The sequence below is a fragment of the Apaloderma vittatum genome, unplaced genomic scaffold (assembly GCF_000703405.1).
Source record: "Apaloderma vittatum isolate BGI_N311 unplaced genomic scaffold, ASM70340v1 scaffold237, whole genome shotgun sequence".
Lineage (NCBI taxonomy): Eukaryota > Metazoa > Chordata > Aves > Trogoniformes > Trogonidae > Apaloderma > Apaloderma vittatum.
Window position 1 is genome coordinate 99,202 of NW_009725447.1, and position 12,413 is coordinate 111,614.

Consider the following 12,413-nt stretch of genomic DNA (forward strand, 5'->3'; position numbering starts at 1 on the left):
CCCCCCGAGAGCTTAAAAAAAATAAATCAAGCTGGACAGTGCTTTCAGCTGTCAATTCAGGAAAAAAACTCAACGCATTTGCTTAGATAAAGTCCAAATTTATAATATAGCTGCCCACATCGCTGATCTTCAAAAGAAGAAGCAAGACTGGTTATTTAGTCGCACAGAGAAGAAATAGTAAGAAGATGCACACATCTGAATAATGCAAAAACCTTAACACCATTGGTTCCTGTCAAAGAATAACAAAAAGGCAGAAGTAGCAGCAAAGTCACTTTGTTTCAAGATCAAAGGACATTACTCCACGGACACACAGGCTTTACAGACACAATCCTTTTTGAGATAGAGGAAAATTGTTGCAGATTACAGATATATTTGATCCAAGACTCTAATAAAAACTACTACAATTAGACTACTTCAAGCACCTAACTACACAGTGTAACAGCCCGTTTTCTTAAACTTTCACAGGAAACTCACCCCATCTGGTCTGCCATCCGAGGCTGTAACAATCAGAATATAGCGATCAGTGCTTTCTCTGTCCAAGGGCTTTCCTAAGGCTAGCAGTCCAGAACTAGTAATAAAAGAAAAACATAAGATGTTACCACAACAGTTTTAAGGTATCTACAAGCACTTTTGTTCCAGCACTTTGCGTTACACAGATGTTTCCCTTTAAGCAAGTTAATAAGCTTTTGGACTTTATTACAACTGAAAGCATGTTCTGTGTAAGTAAGTAATAAAAACAGCGAGCCAAATCCTAATGCTTTCCGCTTCGATACACGTATAATTTAGGATTAAAGTAACAACCTAGTGATGTACAGGATTATACAAAAGACAGACCTACACTGAAAACAGGACCCTAATTTGTGAGAAAGCTGCACCACTGTGATAAATGAGAAGAGAGAGTGACAAGGCGTCTATTAATCACAAAGCAGTCCCGATACCCACGACAGGATTCTAGCAGTAAACTCTGGGAATACAAAAGGCAAGGTCTTAAGTAGTAGTCTCAGAGTTCTGCAGGGAAAGGCTACTAACCTGTGTGCTGTGTAACTGCACTCAAAGTGCTGCAGCGAGCTACTGCCCTTTCAGTGCAAGGACAGATACAAAATATTCCCTAACAATAAAATATTAATGTAGGCACAAAAACACTGTGGAAAAATCAATCAGGGCATTTACTGACACCCATTTAAAAAAAGATGACGAATGAAGGGGCATTTGGAAGGCAAGTACACAAAATATAACCCAAAATTTTAAAAAAATGCCGCCTAAAAGCATTGCAAATTCTTGTAACTACTGACAAATAAAACAACCCAGATTTTGTCTCTAAGATGATCCAGTTTCCATATGCAGAATGCTAGAAGCCACCTGGAGGTGTGCCGCAGCAACACAGAAATATTATCCCACTGTGAACTCATTACTTTTACATTCGGAGGCATCAAAAAGTACCGTTGAGTTGACAATACTGTCTAAGCAAGCTAAACTCTGCTTAACTGACCTGGCAAAAGTGTTACTTTTGTGACCAGCCCTACAGCTCTGCATTTCATTTACAAGTTTTTAGTGTCTACTGGAATGCAGTCAAGTATGTAACAAACTGAGATCTCAAATGCCACCCAATTCACAAGCTATTGAAAAAATACGCACCAGTGAAAGTGGATGTAGGATGACATTTATGCTCTTGTTGCCTGGCTAAGCAGCTTCTCCTGTGAAACTCCTCCAAAAGTGTCATGGTCAGCTTCTAACATTTTTAGAAAAATGTAAGAGCGCATGATTTTGCAGTGCAAAATCCACACAGGCTGGGATCTTGGTATGCTGTGACTTTCCATATGTGGTTCCATTTTTAATGGCCTTATCGGACACAAACATTCATCAGGCGTAACTATAAACTTGACTGGTTGAGCTCACATTTTACATTCATAACCTAAGAACCTGAACACCTACTTGCTCAGAGAGAGGTCTTTTTAAAACAAGCAAGCAAAACCTCTGAATCCAAACAAACCAAAAAAATGCCACCTAAGATCTCACCAGCTGTACTTTTTTTGAAAACTTGCACGTATATCATCTGTACCTAATCATGTTTTTTCCCTTTGAGATTAGGAATTTCTGCAGAGTTTCTGCTCTAACTTCTTACTCTCAGAGAGACCTCAGAAAACTGGTTGCAGGCCAAGACTTTTTCCAATGTTGTTTTCAGCAGAGACAAATGCCAACACTTACTGGGAAGCCCTTAATGCAAGCAGTTTCTTCACAAAAATACTACAGAAATAGGTGGAAGCAGTGAGTGAAAGCATAACTCTCCCCTAGGACTGAAAGGTTGGTAGGTAAAATACTATCCAAGTTCCGTAATCAAATAAAACAACATTTCAGGAGATGTCATACTCAATCTGCATCATTGCTACACAGCTAAAACGTAGGTACATGTTATGTTTTGCTTCCTCAAAAAAGGAAAAGCTAGCAACTTCATCACACCTAAAATACTTCCTGGGGGGTTAATACAAACAAACGGACACGGGAATATGGTGTGTACCTTTGTAAGGCAGTAGATGTGGAGCTGACATGCCCTTGCCCCAAGCCCCAAGCGCAGTGCCAGGCTGCCACAGGGCCTCAGGACCCGTCACGCTTCTCTGCATGGATTCGCCTTGGCCTGCTCCGGGGTTGGTTTTAGCTTTTAACTGCGATTGCCTAGCGAGCCAGTAGCCCATATCAATGCTCTCTTAGCTTTTGCTAACTTCTCTGCAATTGTGTAGCATGATGCTTATTTTCATATGCCTTTTTTTGTAACTAATAGATAGCTGTAACACGGTTATTGTGCAAAGACTGAACTATGCACAGAGCGGTACCGACATGCCCTGTGGTGCAGTGAAAGTTCAGCCACAGGATGACACCGGAGCCCCTGGGCTACAAGCATCGCATCAGTAGCCTACTACTGACAAACACAGCCTTAGGAGCTGCTCAAAACTAGTCTGGGGTCACAGAGAGAACAATAAGCAAGTATCTACGTATGTAAAAGATACCGCATGCAGTAAAATTCCAGATTTTAAGATACACCTGCACACAGATGGGGGAAGAGAAAGAAACGTGTGGTACAGAGCATGTTAACAAACATAAAAATGACTCAGGATGGATCCTAGGGTGAGGAGGGTGAACCATCAGTCAATTTTTAGCTTTGCACACATACATGGCCCACAGGAGGACACTGAGCGTAAAAGTGGTGGGCTTTCCAGAAACCTGTCCTTCGTGTGTGACAAATTAATAACATCACGTATCTCATTTTTGCTTCCACTCTCATGCACTGTCTGGTGTTAAGGAACATTCAGCTCAGTTCAATTAATACTACTGTTTAATTACTAAAGACCCTTTAACTACTCAGCTTTCCATACTTTAGAGGTAGCAGATACTGAACCAGTAGTGATGCTACTGAGAAAGGCATTAACATCTTTTGAGGGCTGGAGGAAAATCAGACATATTATTAACTGACAAGAAATGCTAAACCATACTCTGTATGTAATTTAACAGTTCTCTTATTTCCAGATATTTCTGCAGATCAACTAGCTATCCTAACAGATCACATATGTTAATTCAGCATTTGTTTGAGACACTGCAATAGAATATGAACAGATGAAATCTTTAGGAAAGGAACAGTGAATAAAACATAAAATATCTACAGAGTAAAGTATTAATTCACCAAAAAATCCCAGACCAAAACAGAGCTAAGAATAAAATACTGACAACAAATACTGCTTTACTAACACTGATCTTTAGCTGCATGTGTCCACTCAAATTTCTCCAGTATTCTTGCCCTATCATACTACTTTTTTCATCTTCTCCTTCCTATAATTGCAATCCAGGTCTTCATTTCAATAGAAGAACATCATTCAAGAGAGGCTAATTGATAAAAACTCCAGTGTTTTACTCAAGGATTCAGATGCACTCATTCACTTCACACCCCTGTTTCTAATCACCACTTTCCCTGGGGAACATAAGGAGGTACTGAATTACTGCAGATCATGCTCAAGTTGTACTGCCAAAGAAGAAAGAACAAAAGCATCTCAAAATCCTCAGACTGAGGATAAAAGAGATCTGCTAGGTAGATGTAAAACTGGTAGTATTCAGAAGTCATGCTGCCAGTTAGGGAATTACACAAGGATTAACTGACACGCTCCAGGATGCGAGAAACAATGAGAAAAAGGAATAGAGTTAATCACATTCATGATATCTGCCCTGGTCTTAAAGTATCTAAACCCGTATTTATGTAACATTGAGATAAATTCCTGTAGCCTTAATATGCCACTCACATTAACTATATGCTTTGCTTAATATTAATCTCACTTTAATCTCCTACCAAGACATTTCAGCATCTAGGAAAATAAAGCACAGCGAAGAAAACTTCGTACAGCTTCCAAGAAAACAAATGCGAGGAGCAGGAAGGAGAAAACACTTCAAAGAGCTCTCCTTTTTCTACCAAGAGGCAACAGATCAAAAAGACAAGCGCACACCTGAGCTTCTGTTGAAATCCTCAGTGTGCCATGATGCTCAGATAAGTGGCGGGGAAGGATGTGAAGTTGGGGGGGGGTCAGGCTGTTTTGCGATGGGCCCCAGAGGCCGGGTGGGATGGAGGAGGACTCCAGCTGCCCCTGCCAGGCCCTGGGAGGTGCCACCTGCCTGTGGACACACAGGAGTGTGCTGTGCCTGCAGCCCTCAGACAGACACCAGAGATTTCTTCTTTGTTTTCATGTTGAACTCACAGCTGTGAATTCAACATGTCACCCTTAACAGCTTGACTTCTGGTTTAGACTGGATATTAGGAAAAATTTCCTTAGTGAAAGAGTGGTGAGGCACTGGAACAGGCAGCCCAGGGCAGTGGAGTCACCACCCCTGGAGGCATTCAAAGAATGTGTAGACGTAGCACTTGAGGACACAGTTTAGTAGACATGGTAGTGTTGGGTTGATGGTTGGACCTCGTAATCTTAGACTATCCACCTGAGTAACCCCCCTTCAGAGCATCCCTCATGCAACCATGTAAGTCCCTCATTCTGCAAGTTCTAAAGGTGACAGAGTGGGTCAGACCATATTCTCTATGCTCAGGGGAGGATCCCTAGCATTGCTCGCGTAGGGTATGTACAAATACGTGCTGTGCTGGAGCTACGACACCTTGTGAGCTGATGAACAAAGCCCACCTTCCCTGATTTGCACTGAAAACTTCAGTCCTATGAAAAAAACCAGCAGCCCAACACAGTTTCCAGCCCTTGACACTTTCTAAGCCATTCTTTCCTTGATTGATAAGTCTTTATTATTAGAAAGCACATCAATCTTGGTGGAGAACAGCATCAGCATCTCTTGGGATCTTCAAGGCTTTTTCGCATTGTTACATAAGTGATTTGTTTCACTGTATACGGGATATTTATCATGGCAAGTAACCTAGAGCTTACAATATACAGACCTGTTTCAGCACAGCCCACGTTGAATTAGAAAAATTTTTTGCAATTATACCCACACCACGAACAAACAGGCCCCAGGTTACTTCTGTCCCACCATCTACCATGGCAGGTCAGCTCGCCACCCTCCCTTCTTCCTACAAAGTACAACCATACTTTGAAATGTAAATAATAACTGCTTGGGTAAAATAAACAAGAGGGTGGTGGTACAGGCACAGATCTTATAATTTTGTAACATATCACCTTTTTCTACCTCAGTATTTAAGTTTCTATTCAATTTAAGGAAAAGAAGCTTTAAAACAACGTTCAAAAGACTTTGCACTACAGTCTAAAATCCCTGAAGGCAGGGAACTAAAGCAAAAACTGTCCTGTCATTAGTCAAGAGCTGACATGTATAAGGTTTTTAATTAATCCCTGGTCACTCTTTTTAAATAGAATACTTCCACCTCAGTGAGTTTTACCTACCAAAGTGTTTAATATAAATAAATAGTCCCCTGAGAAAAACTCCAAAGCACAGCATCATTCACAGAGCTCTCGTTAACATCTAAGAGCCAATCTAAGGAGCAGCTGAATATGTCTGATTACAAGTCGTCTTTTTTTCTCAGCCCACACATCCACTTGATTGAAAAGTTCCAAGTCTATTTTCTAAGGGTTTTCCACGTACCTTTGAGAGAGATTAAAAACTTGTTGAGGATCTCCATTATGAATGAGGTATCTTATAGGGTCACCCTCTCTATCAAAAGCCTTTAGGAAAAAAAGAGGATAAAATTAAGTCAGTTACAAAGATTTCTTTCCTTTCATTTATAACCTGGAAAATTAACCCCTCAGGTTTTATTTAAGTTATCTGCAGGAATTACACCACTCTACTTCTAAGGCAACCGTGGTAGTTACAGATAGGCCACTTAAGATAAAGCTGTAGCATGTAAGAATTCTTATGCTACAGAGAAATGACAAGATCCTGAATACAAACTTTCAAATTACTACTACACATAAACACACAGCATCAGAAGTAAGGAATTCAGGCTTTATTGAATTGCTTCTATTTTTGTGCAGCTACAGACTGATTAGACTCAATTTTTTGTTCCCTTTGTTTCTATCCTTCATTTCCACTTCTTGTCCAGACTCTTCTTTCTGTTAGTTTACCGGAATCCCAGTTCTTTTGCTAATGCTCTGTTGAGCAGTGTAGACATCACACACCCATTCTCCACAATAATTTCCTTTTGAGGAATGAGGATCAGGGTAAGACCTTCAAGAAGAGCTATTAACAGCATCAAAACAAGCACATTCCATCTACTAGATCACAGAAAAAGCTTTTCAGAAGTTGAGTGAACTACATTTGAAGTTAAACTTCAACTAATCTATTTCCAAAAACAGCCATAAATATGTCACGCAATCGTTCCTTTTCTTCTCAAGTGTACACAGACTTTTACCATAAAAATGACCATTAGGTGCTTTTCAGAGAAAATACTGTCTATCCAACTGTCTAACAGTTATAAAAATTTAGCATTCAAAATCCAAAGTGATTATAAGCACATTATCACATGAGAAACTACAAAGATACTGCTATGCAAATTGCAAGAAGGCTGACCAACAAGTTCAAGGAAGTGCAGATAGGATTTACTAGGAGACAGGTTAAAAATAAAAAAAAGAAGATAAGGAGAGAGTATTTTTGTGTTTCTCATCTTTCAGCAACCATCCTTTTTCTTACCTGTTTTGTGTAACCACTTCCTTTAAGACCACAGTCAAGTGCTGTGTATCTTTTGGCTGACTAAAAAGCGGTTCTTAAAACAAACAAAAAAGAAAAAAACACCCCCCACCCCCCCCAACATTAAGAACAGAAGCACAAACTATTCCACTGTGCAGACAGAACAGGAAATCTAGTAAGAAACCAACCTGCTTTAACCAAAGGAAAACAGTGGCTAAGTCAGAAGATGGGGAGCAGCATAAAGAAAAGGTGAGCACAACTATATGAGAACAAAGCCACAAAAAGCTGAGGCAAAACTGTAACAGCAACAGAAAAGAATACAAAGCATAACAGTGAAACGTTTAAATTACAGAGGAAACCTGAGGAGCGTAGTACCTTGCCACAACATAAAAGCAGAAAGGGTGATGTTGAGAAGGTCAAAGAGCTAACACTTCTTGCGTTTCAGCTGCAGTGAAGCAGCAAACAAAATTAACTGTGGCAACAAAGGGCTAAAATCTCAGGTGAGAATAGAGCAGAGAATGTGTACATAAACAGAGCATCTTTAAATCATCAGCTGAAATTAAAGCCTGATGAAATTCATCCTAGTGTATAAAACCATGGGCTGAAGTAATCTCAAAGCCATTAGCACTTTTCTTTGAAAACTCACAGAGGACAAACACGCTGAAGGGCAAACACAAGGTACATCTTTCACAGAGGAATGAGCCAGGAAATCACAGAGCAGACAGGTAGAGCTCAATTCCCAGAAAACCACAAACAATCAAATTATTTCTAAGTACCTGCGATGACAATATGGAGATGGATAGCACAAAGCTACATTTCTCAGGAACAAAGTATGTCAAAGCAATCTAATCTTCTTTTACAACAGGTCAATGGGCCTTGTAAATAGGGAAGAAGCTGCGAATGTAATAACGCGTTGTAGCCGTAGTCACTAGCATTTCACGCTGCCTTATGTGACATTTTCACAAACCAGTTTAGACAACGTGGTCTCCAAATGGAAGATGGGATTAAGCAAAAACAAAACTGATCATAAAAGTTAAGGTCAGAGAGCAGTAGATGCCATTTAGTATTGACTAAATTTTGGAAAGTTGCGTGTATTTCTTCCAATATCTATCAATTTTTTTCATTGACAGAATAGGAAATTCATTTTTAAAATCCATGGACGACACTGAGTGACAGGAGGTGCCATCGCGTGCAAGGGCACCGACCAGAATTCGGAAAGTTGTGTGTATTTCTTCCAATACCTATCAATTTTTTTTCATTGACAGAATAGGAAATTCGTTTTTAAAATCCATGGACGACACTGAGTGACAGGAGGTGCCATCGCGTGCAAGGGCACCGACCAGAATTCAGACACGCTTATGCTGAAGATACGAATGGTCAGGATCTGACTCCGTAAAGACTAGCAAAAACAGGTTAGCCATGAAACTGTATGAATACTGGATGCTGAAAATCTGACTAGTTGGTAGGTCTGAGGACTGTCGCAGACTGTAAATCACCAGAAGCACATTGTTGCTTCCATCTTTAGTGGTCCTTTGTATTATTTTTACCTTACCTGTAGGGGATCCTGTCCCCACTCCCCAGGTTTTTTTTATAGTTTACTTTTATTCACAACAAGTCGGGAGAGTCTTAAAAGGACAGAAAAAACCAGACTGGTTCCAGCTAATATAATTTTCTCTTTTCTGTCCAAACAATCAGGGGAAAAAAAGTTAAATCATTGTTATGAAAACCTTCTGTCTTCTTTAAAACCAAACAACAGCGAGTTATTCTGTACATAAGAAAAACGTGGAAGTCTTGCACGTGAGAAAAGAGCAATCTACGCCTACTGTTTTCCAGATCAATTGTATACAGTGACTTTATAAACTGTACACAAGGATTTCAGGTTGCTTCCTTGCTCAGCACATACCTGGACTGTGATAACGGTCCTAACTGTTTTGCAGACTCCCAGAAAAATTACACTATTTGCATATTTTAATTAATAATGGCTGGCAGAACATGAAGCAATAAACACCTCCCAGGCATGCAATAAGCTCTGAGGTTTATTTACAAATTAATACTGTGGAGATCATTTAGTATTGAATTACTTAATCTCAAATGTTGTTAATTAAAACACTAGTCACAATCAACTGAGTACATTATAAAATAAATAACAGTGTAAAAAAAAGAAAAGATGACTTTCCATCATATGCTTGAAAAATTTTAATGGAAAATGAGTAAATTTTAAATTTGCCTATTAGACTTTAAAATACATGTTCTAACAATAAAAGAGTTGTATTTGCATCGTTACTGATGTTTTGCAGATGTTCAGCTTAGCTACCTCAGACATCTTTAAAATAACTTGCTTACTCTCTCCAAGATTTTGTAATCCTCACGTTGTATGCAATACTAACAAAATATTACTAAGCGGAAGTCATAAAAGCATAGCCTCTTAACCCTACTGCACCAACCATAAGGTACTTGAAGTTCAAAACATATCAAGTATTGAACAAGATTAATCATGAAAGAAAAAGTCAGTGTGAAAACTCACACGTGAGAACACTCCGTAAATATTTCAGGTCTGGTAATATTCCGTATTACCTACACAACACAGGCAATACCTCAAGTCATTGTCAAAATGTCACACTGAAAAAAAAACCAACCAAAAAAACCTGAGATAACTAATAGGTAACTTTCTGTTTGCCTGGAAAAGACAGCACAAGATTTCATATGCTAAAATACTCAGTTTATGAATGTTTAAAATGTCCTGGCCAATTTTACAGAGGGAATAAAAAAGATCGAGACAGAAATATATTCCACACAATAAAAGTGCTTTAATACAGATGGGCGTATTAATGCAGAATGAGGCAGTTAAACTTGCACTATAAAAGACAACGCATCTGCCTTTTGGGTCCAGGACTGCCAGCCCTACAAGAGATACAGTCTTTGACTAATGCACAAGAGATGAAACCATGCATAAGTATTTTTTATAAATAGAAATTGTTTAGCTGAATTCAAGTCACGCATAGGATCTTGGTAATATAAGATAAATTTACACTGCAGTGACAGTAAATAGAAGACAACATTTTCTGTGCAACTCCAAAGCTCTTAAAACTATCTGATGCATTTCCTTCTTTCCCAAACACAGTTGCTTGTCTTCTCTGGGGATTTCGGGCACGTAGCGAGAGAACTCCCTCTGCTCTAGCACTGAAATGCTCACCAGCATCCTGGTGAGGAGGAGAGCAGCTGGCACGACCATATTGCATCTCTCTTGCCCTGCCTGGCATGGGGCTGTCTCTCCCAGGTTTACTCAGCATACTTTTACCAAGCGTCATTGGAAAAGTAAAACAAAATCTAGGTTAAATGTTTGGAGTTCAGTGAGACATTAAAGCAGAAAGATTATTCCACCAATGAGGTACACTTTCGAACCACATTTAAACTGCATGAAATCCTTAAATACTAAAACCTGCTAATAGCTTTTCTGCTTCCAAAGATCATTCAGCAATATATTCCAGCACCTGTCAAGAAAACACAAATGTTTCTGTTTCTCCTCATGCTCCTGGCTCTCGTTAGTCTTTGGGGTTTCCAAAACCAAGCATCTCTGCACCAGTGAGGAGAACGGCATGGATCTTCAATCCTGAACTCACTGCAGGCATTAATGATGTGCCAGAAGTTAATTTTCAGCACAGAGTTAAATGATTCACCCTCCCTCAGTGCAGGTGACTGTATCAGTTCAACCACCCATAATAATCTTTCATCAGCAAATGATTTTAATAGAAACTTACCCGTTCACCTGCATCAGTGATTCAATAAGAGCTCCTCTATTTCACACGCTTTGGCTTTGATTTTTTTTTTTCCGATTCATCTACTCAATGTGCAAAACACAGAGCCCCACGCTTCAGCTGATACGAACTGACCTGAGTCCAACAGAGCTACACTGACTTAAAGCAGATAAGGCTACAGCTCTTTGTGGCTTCTGTTTGGCTTGGGTGTCTCCAGCCTTCTTCCTCTGAATGGCTTTATATGAAGTTTGAATAAGGCTATAATGTTTACAAAAACCAGCTCAAGAGAGCATGCTGTGCTGAGTTTATTGCTTTAGACTTCAGGGCATCATTCTATCATAATAATATTAAGTTCCTGATACCCCCAAAAACATCCAAAGAGCTGTAATTTATCTACCTCTTTTGCACAGCTGGTTTTCAAGACCTGTGGACAGAACACAATGCAGCGAAAGCTTGGGGAACAGTAAATAAGGCAGGAGAAAGCTGATATATTAACCATGCAGCAGCTGCACACAGAGAAGCAACATGGGTCTGCAAACTGTGTGAATGTACCATTATTTATAGACAATCCTGGACTAATGTGCTTTCACAGCTTCCACTTGCAGAGCTATATCGAGTGGTCAGTCAGTACAGGGACCTACCTCTGCTTTCTGTTAGCCTGTTAACAGCAGTTGTTACGTACACCAAGAGAAGTAAATATCTTCAGATGCTTTTAAAAACAACAGGCTAAAAAATGTTAAATGCCAAAAATCCTGCGGAAATTTTATGTGAATTAGGTGGGGAAGGTCCTAAGCTCCCGATTTGCTGGCAAATGTATATAACACAAGAAATCACAGGACTTTCAAGTTTTAAGCCACTCAGGGATTTTTTTTCACTTTAATCCCATATGCAGCCTATAGTACCTTTTAGCACATTTAACACAAAATAGAACTTACAGAAATATCCAAGTAAGCACTTCTCGTATATGGTCCAGGTAAAATTATTTACTATAATGAAATAATTTTCAATCCCTATAAACTGTCCTTTCCCCCTGCATGTAAGGACTGGGTTCTGAATGGCACAGGCATAATCAGAAGTAACGTGGGAAAGGCTTACAGGGAAGCATCTGTACCTGCAGGTTTAACAAAACGGCTCCAGTTCTCATGGCCTCGCTGACTTCAAGGCTGTACATCAGCTGAGGAAAGCGGGGAGGGCTCTGGTTGTTGGGTGGAAGGACCTCAATGTAAACAGTGGTGATAGAACTCCTGCAACGCAATGAAGGGAAAAAAGTCAAAGCCAGACAAAATCAATAAATAACAAAGGCAAGGCAAGCAACAGCATCTATTTTATATACTGTGCGTTCTCTAGCTCTAACAACCTCCCTTTGCTCCTTTAAAAGTTTCAAGACTTGTTTTTCATTCTGCATGAAAGATAAAGCAGGCTGCCACATTAACAGAAGAAAAACTAAACAATTTCTTTAAAAGTAGCCCAAGTGTTCTATGAAAAATGAAGCAGTAAGGTGTCAGCGCACCCCCCACATACAAATCATAG

General features: G+C 39.6%; 1 protein-coding gene across 1 annotated transcript in view; it reads right to left on the reverse strand.

Moving 5' to 3' along the window:
- Positions 1-12,127, reverse strand: part of LOC104276526 (protocadherin-15) — a gene marked incomplete at both ends in the record, with an annotated part of 107,661 nt that extends 95,534 nt beyond the window's left edge. The window contains 3 exons of the mRNA XM_009872888.1: positions 475-568; positions 6,088-6,167; positions 11,995-12,127. Coding sequence (XP_009871190.1) covers positions 475-568; positions 6,088-6,167; positions 11,995-12,127 — 307 coding nt within the window. The remainder of the gene's footprint in view (positions 1-474; positions 569-6,087; positions 6,168-11,994) is intronic.
- Positions 12,128-12,413: the final 286 nt, after the last annotated feature.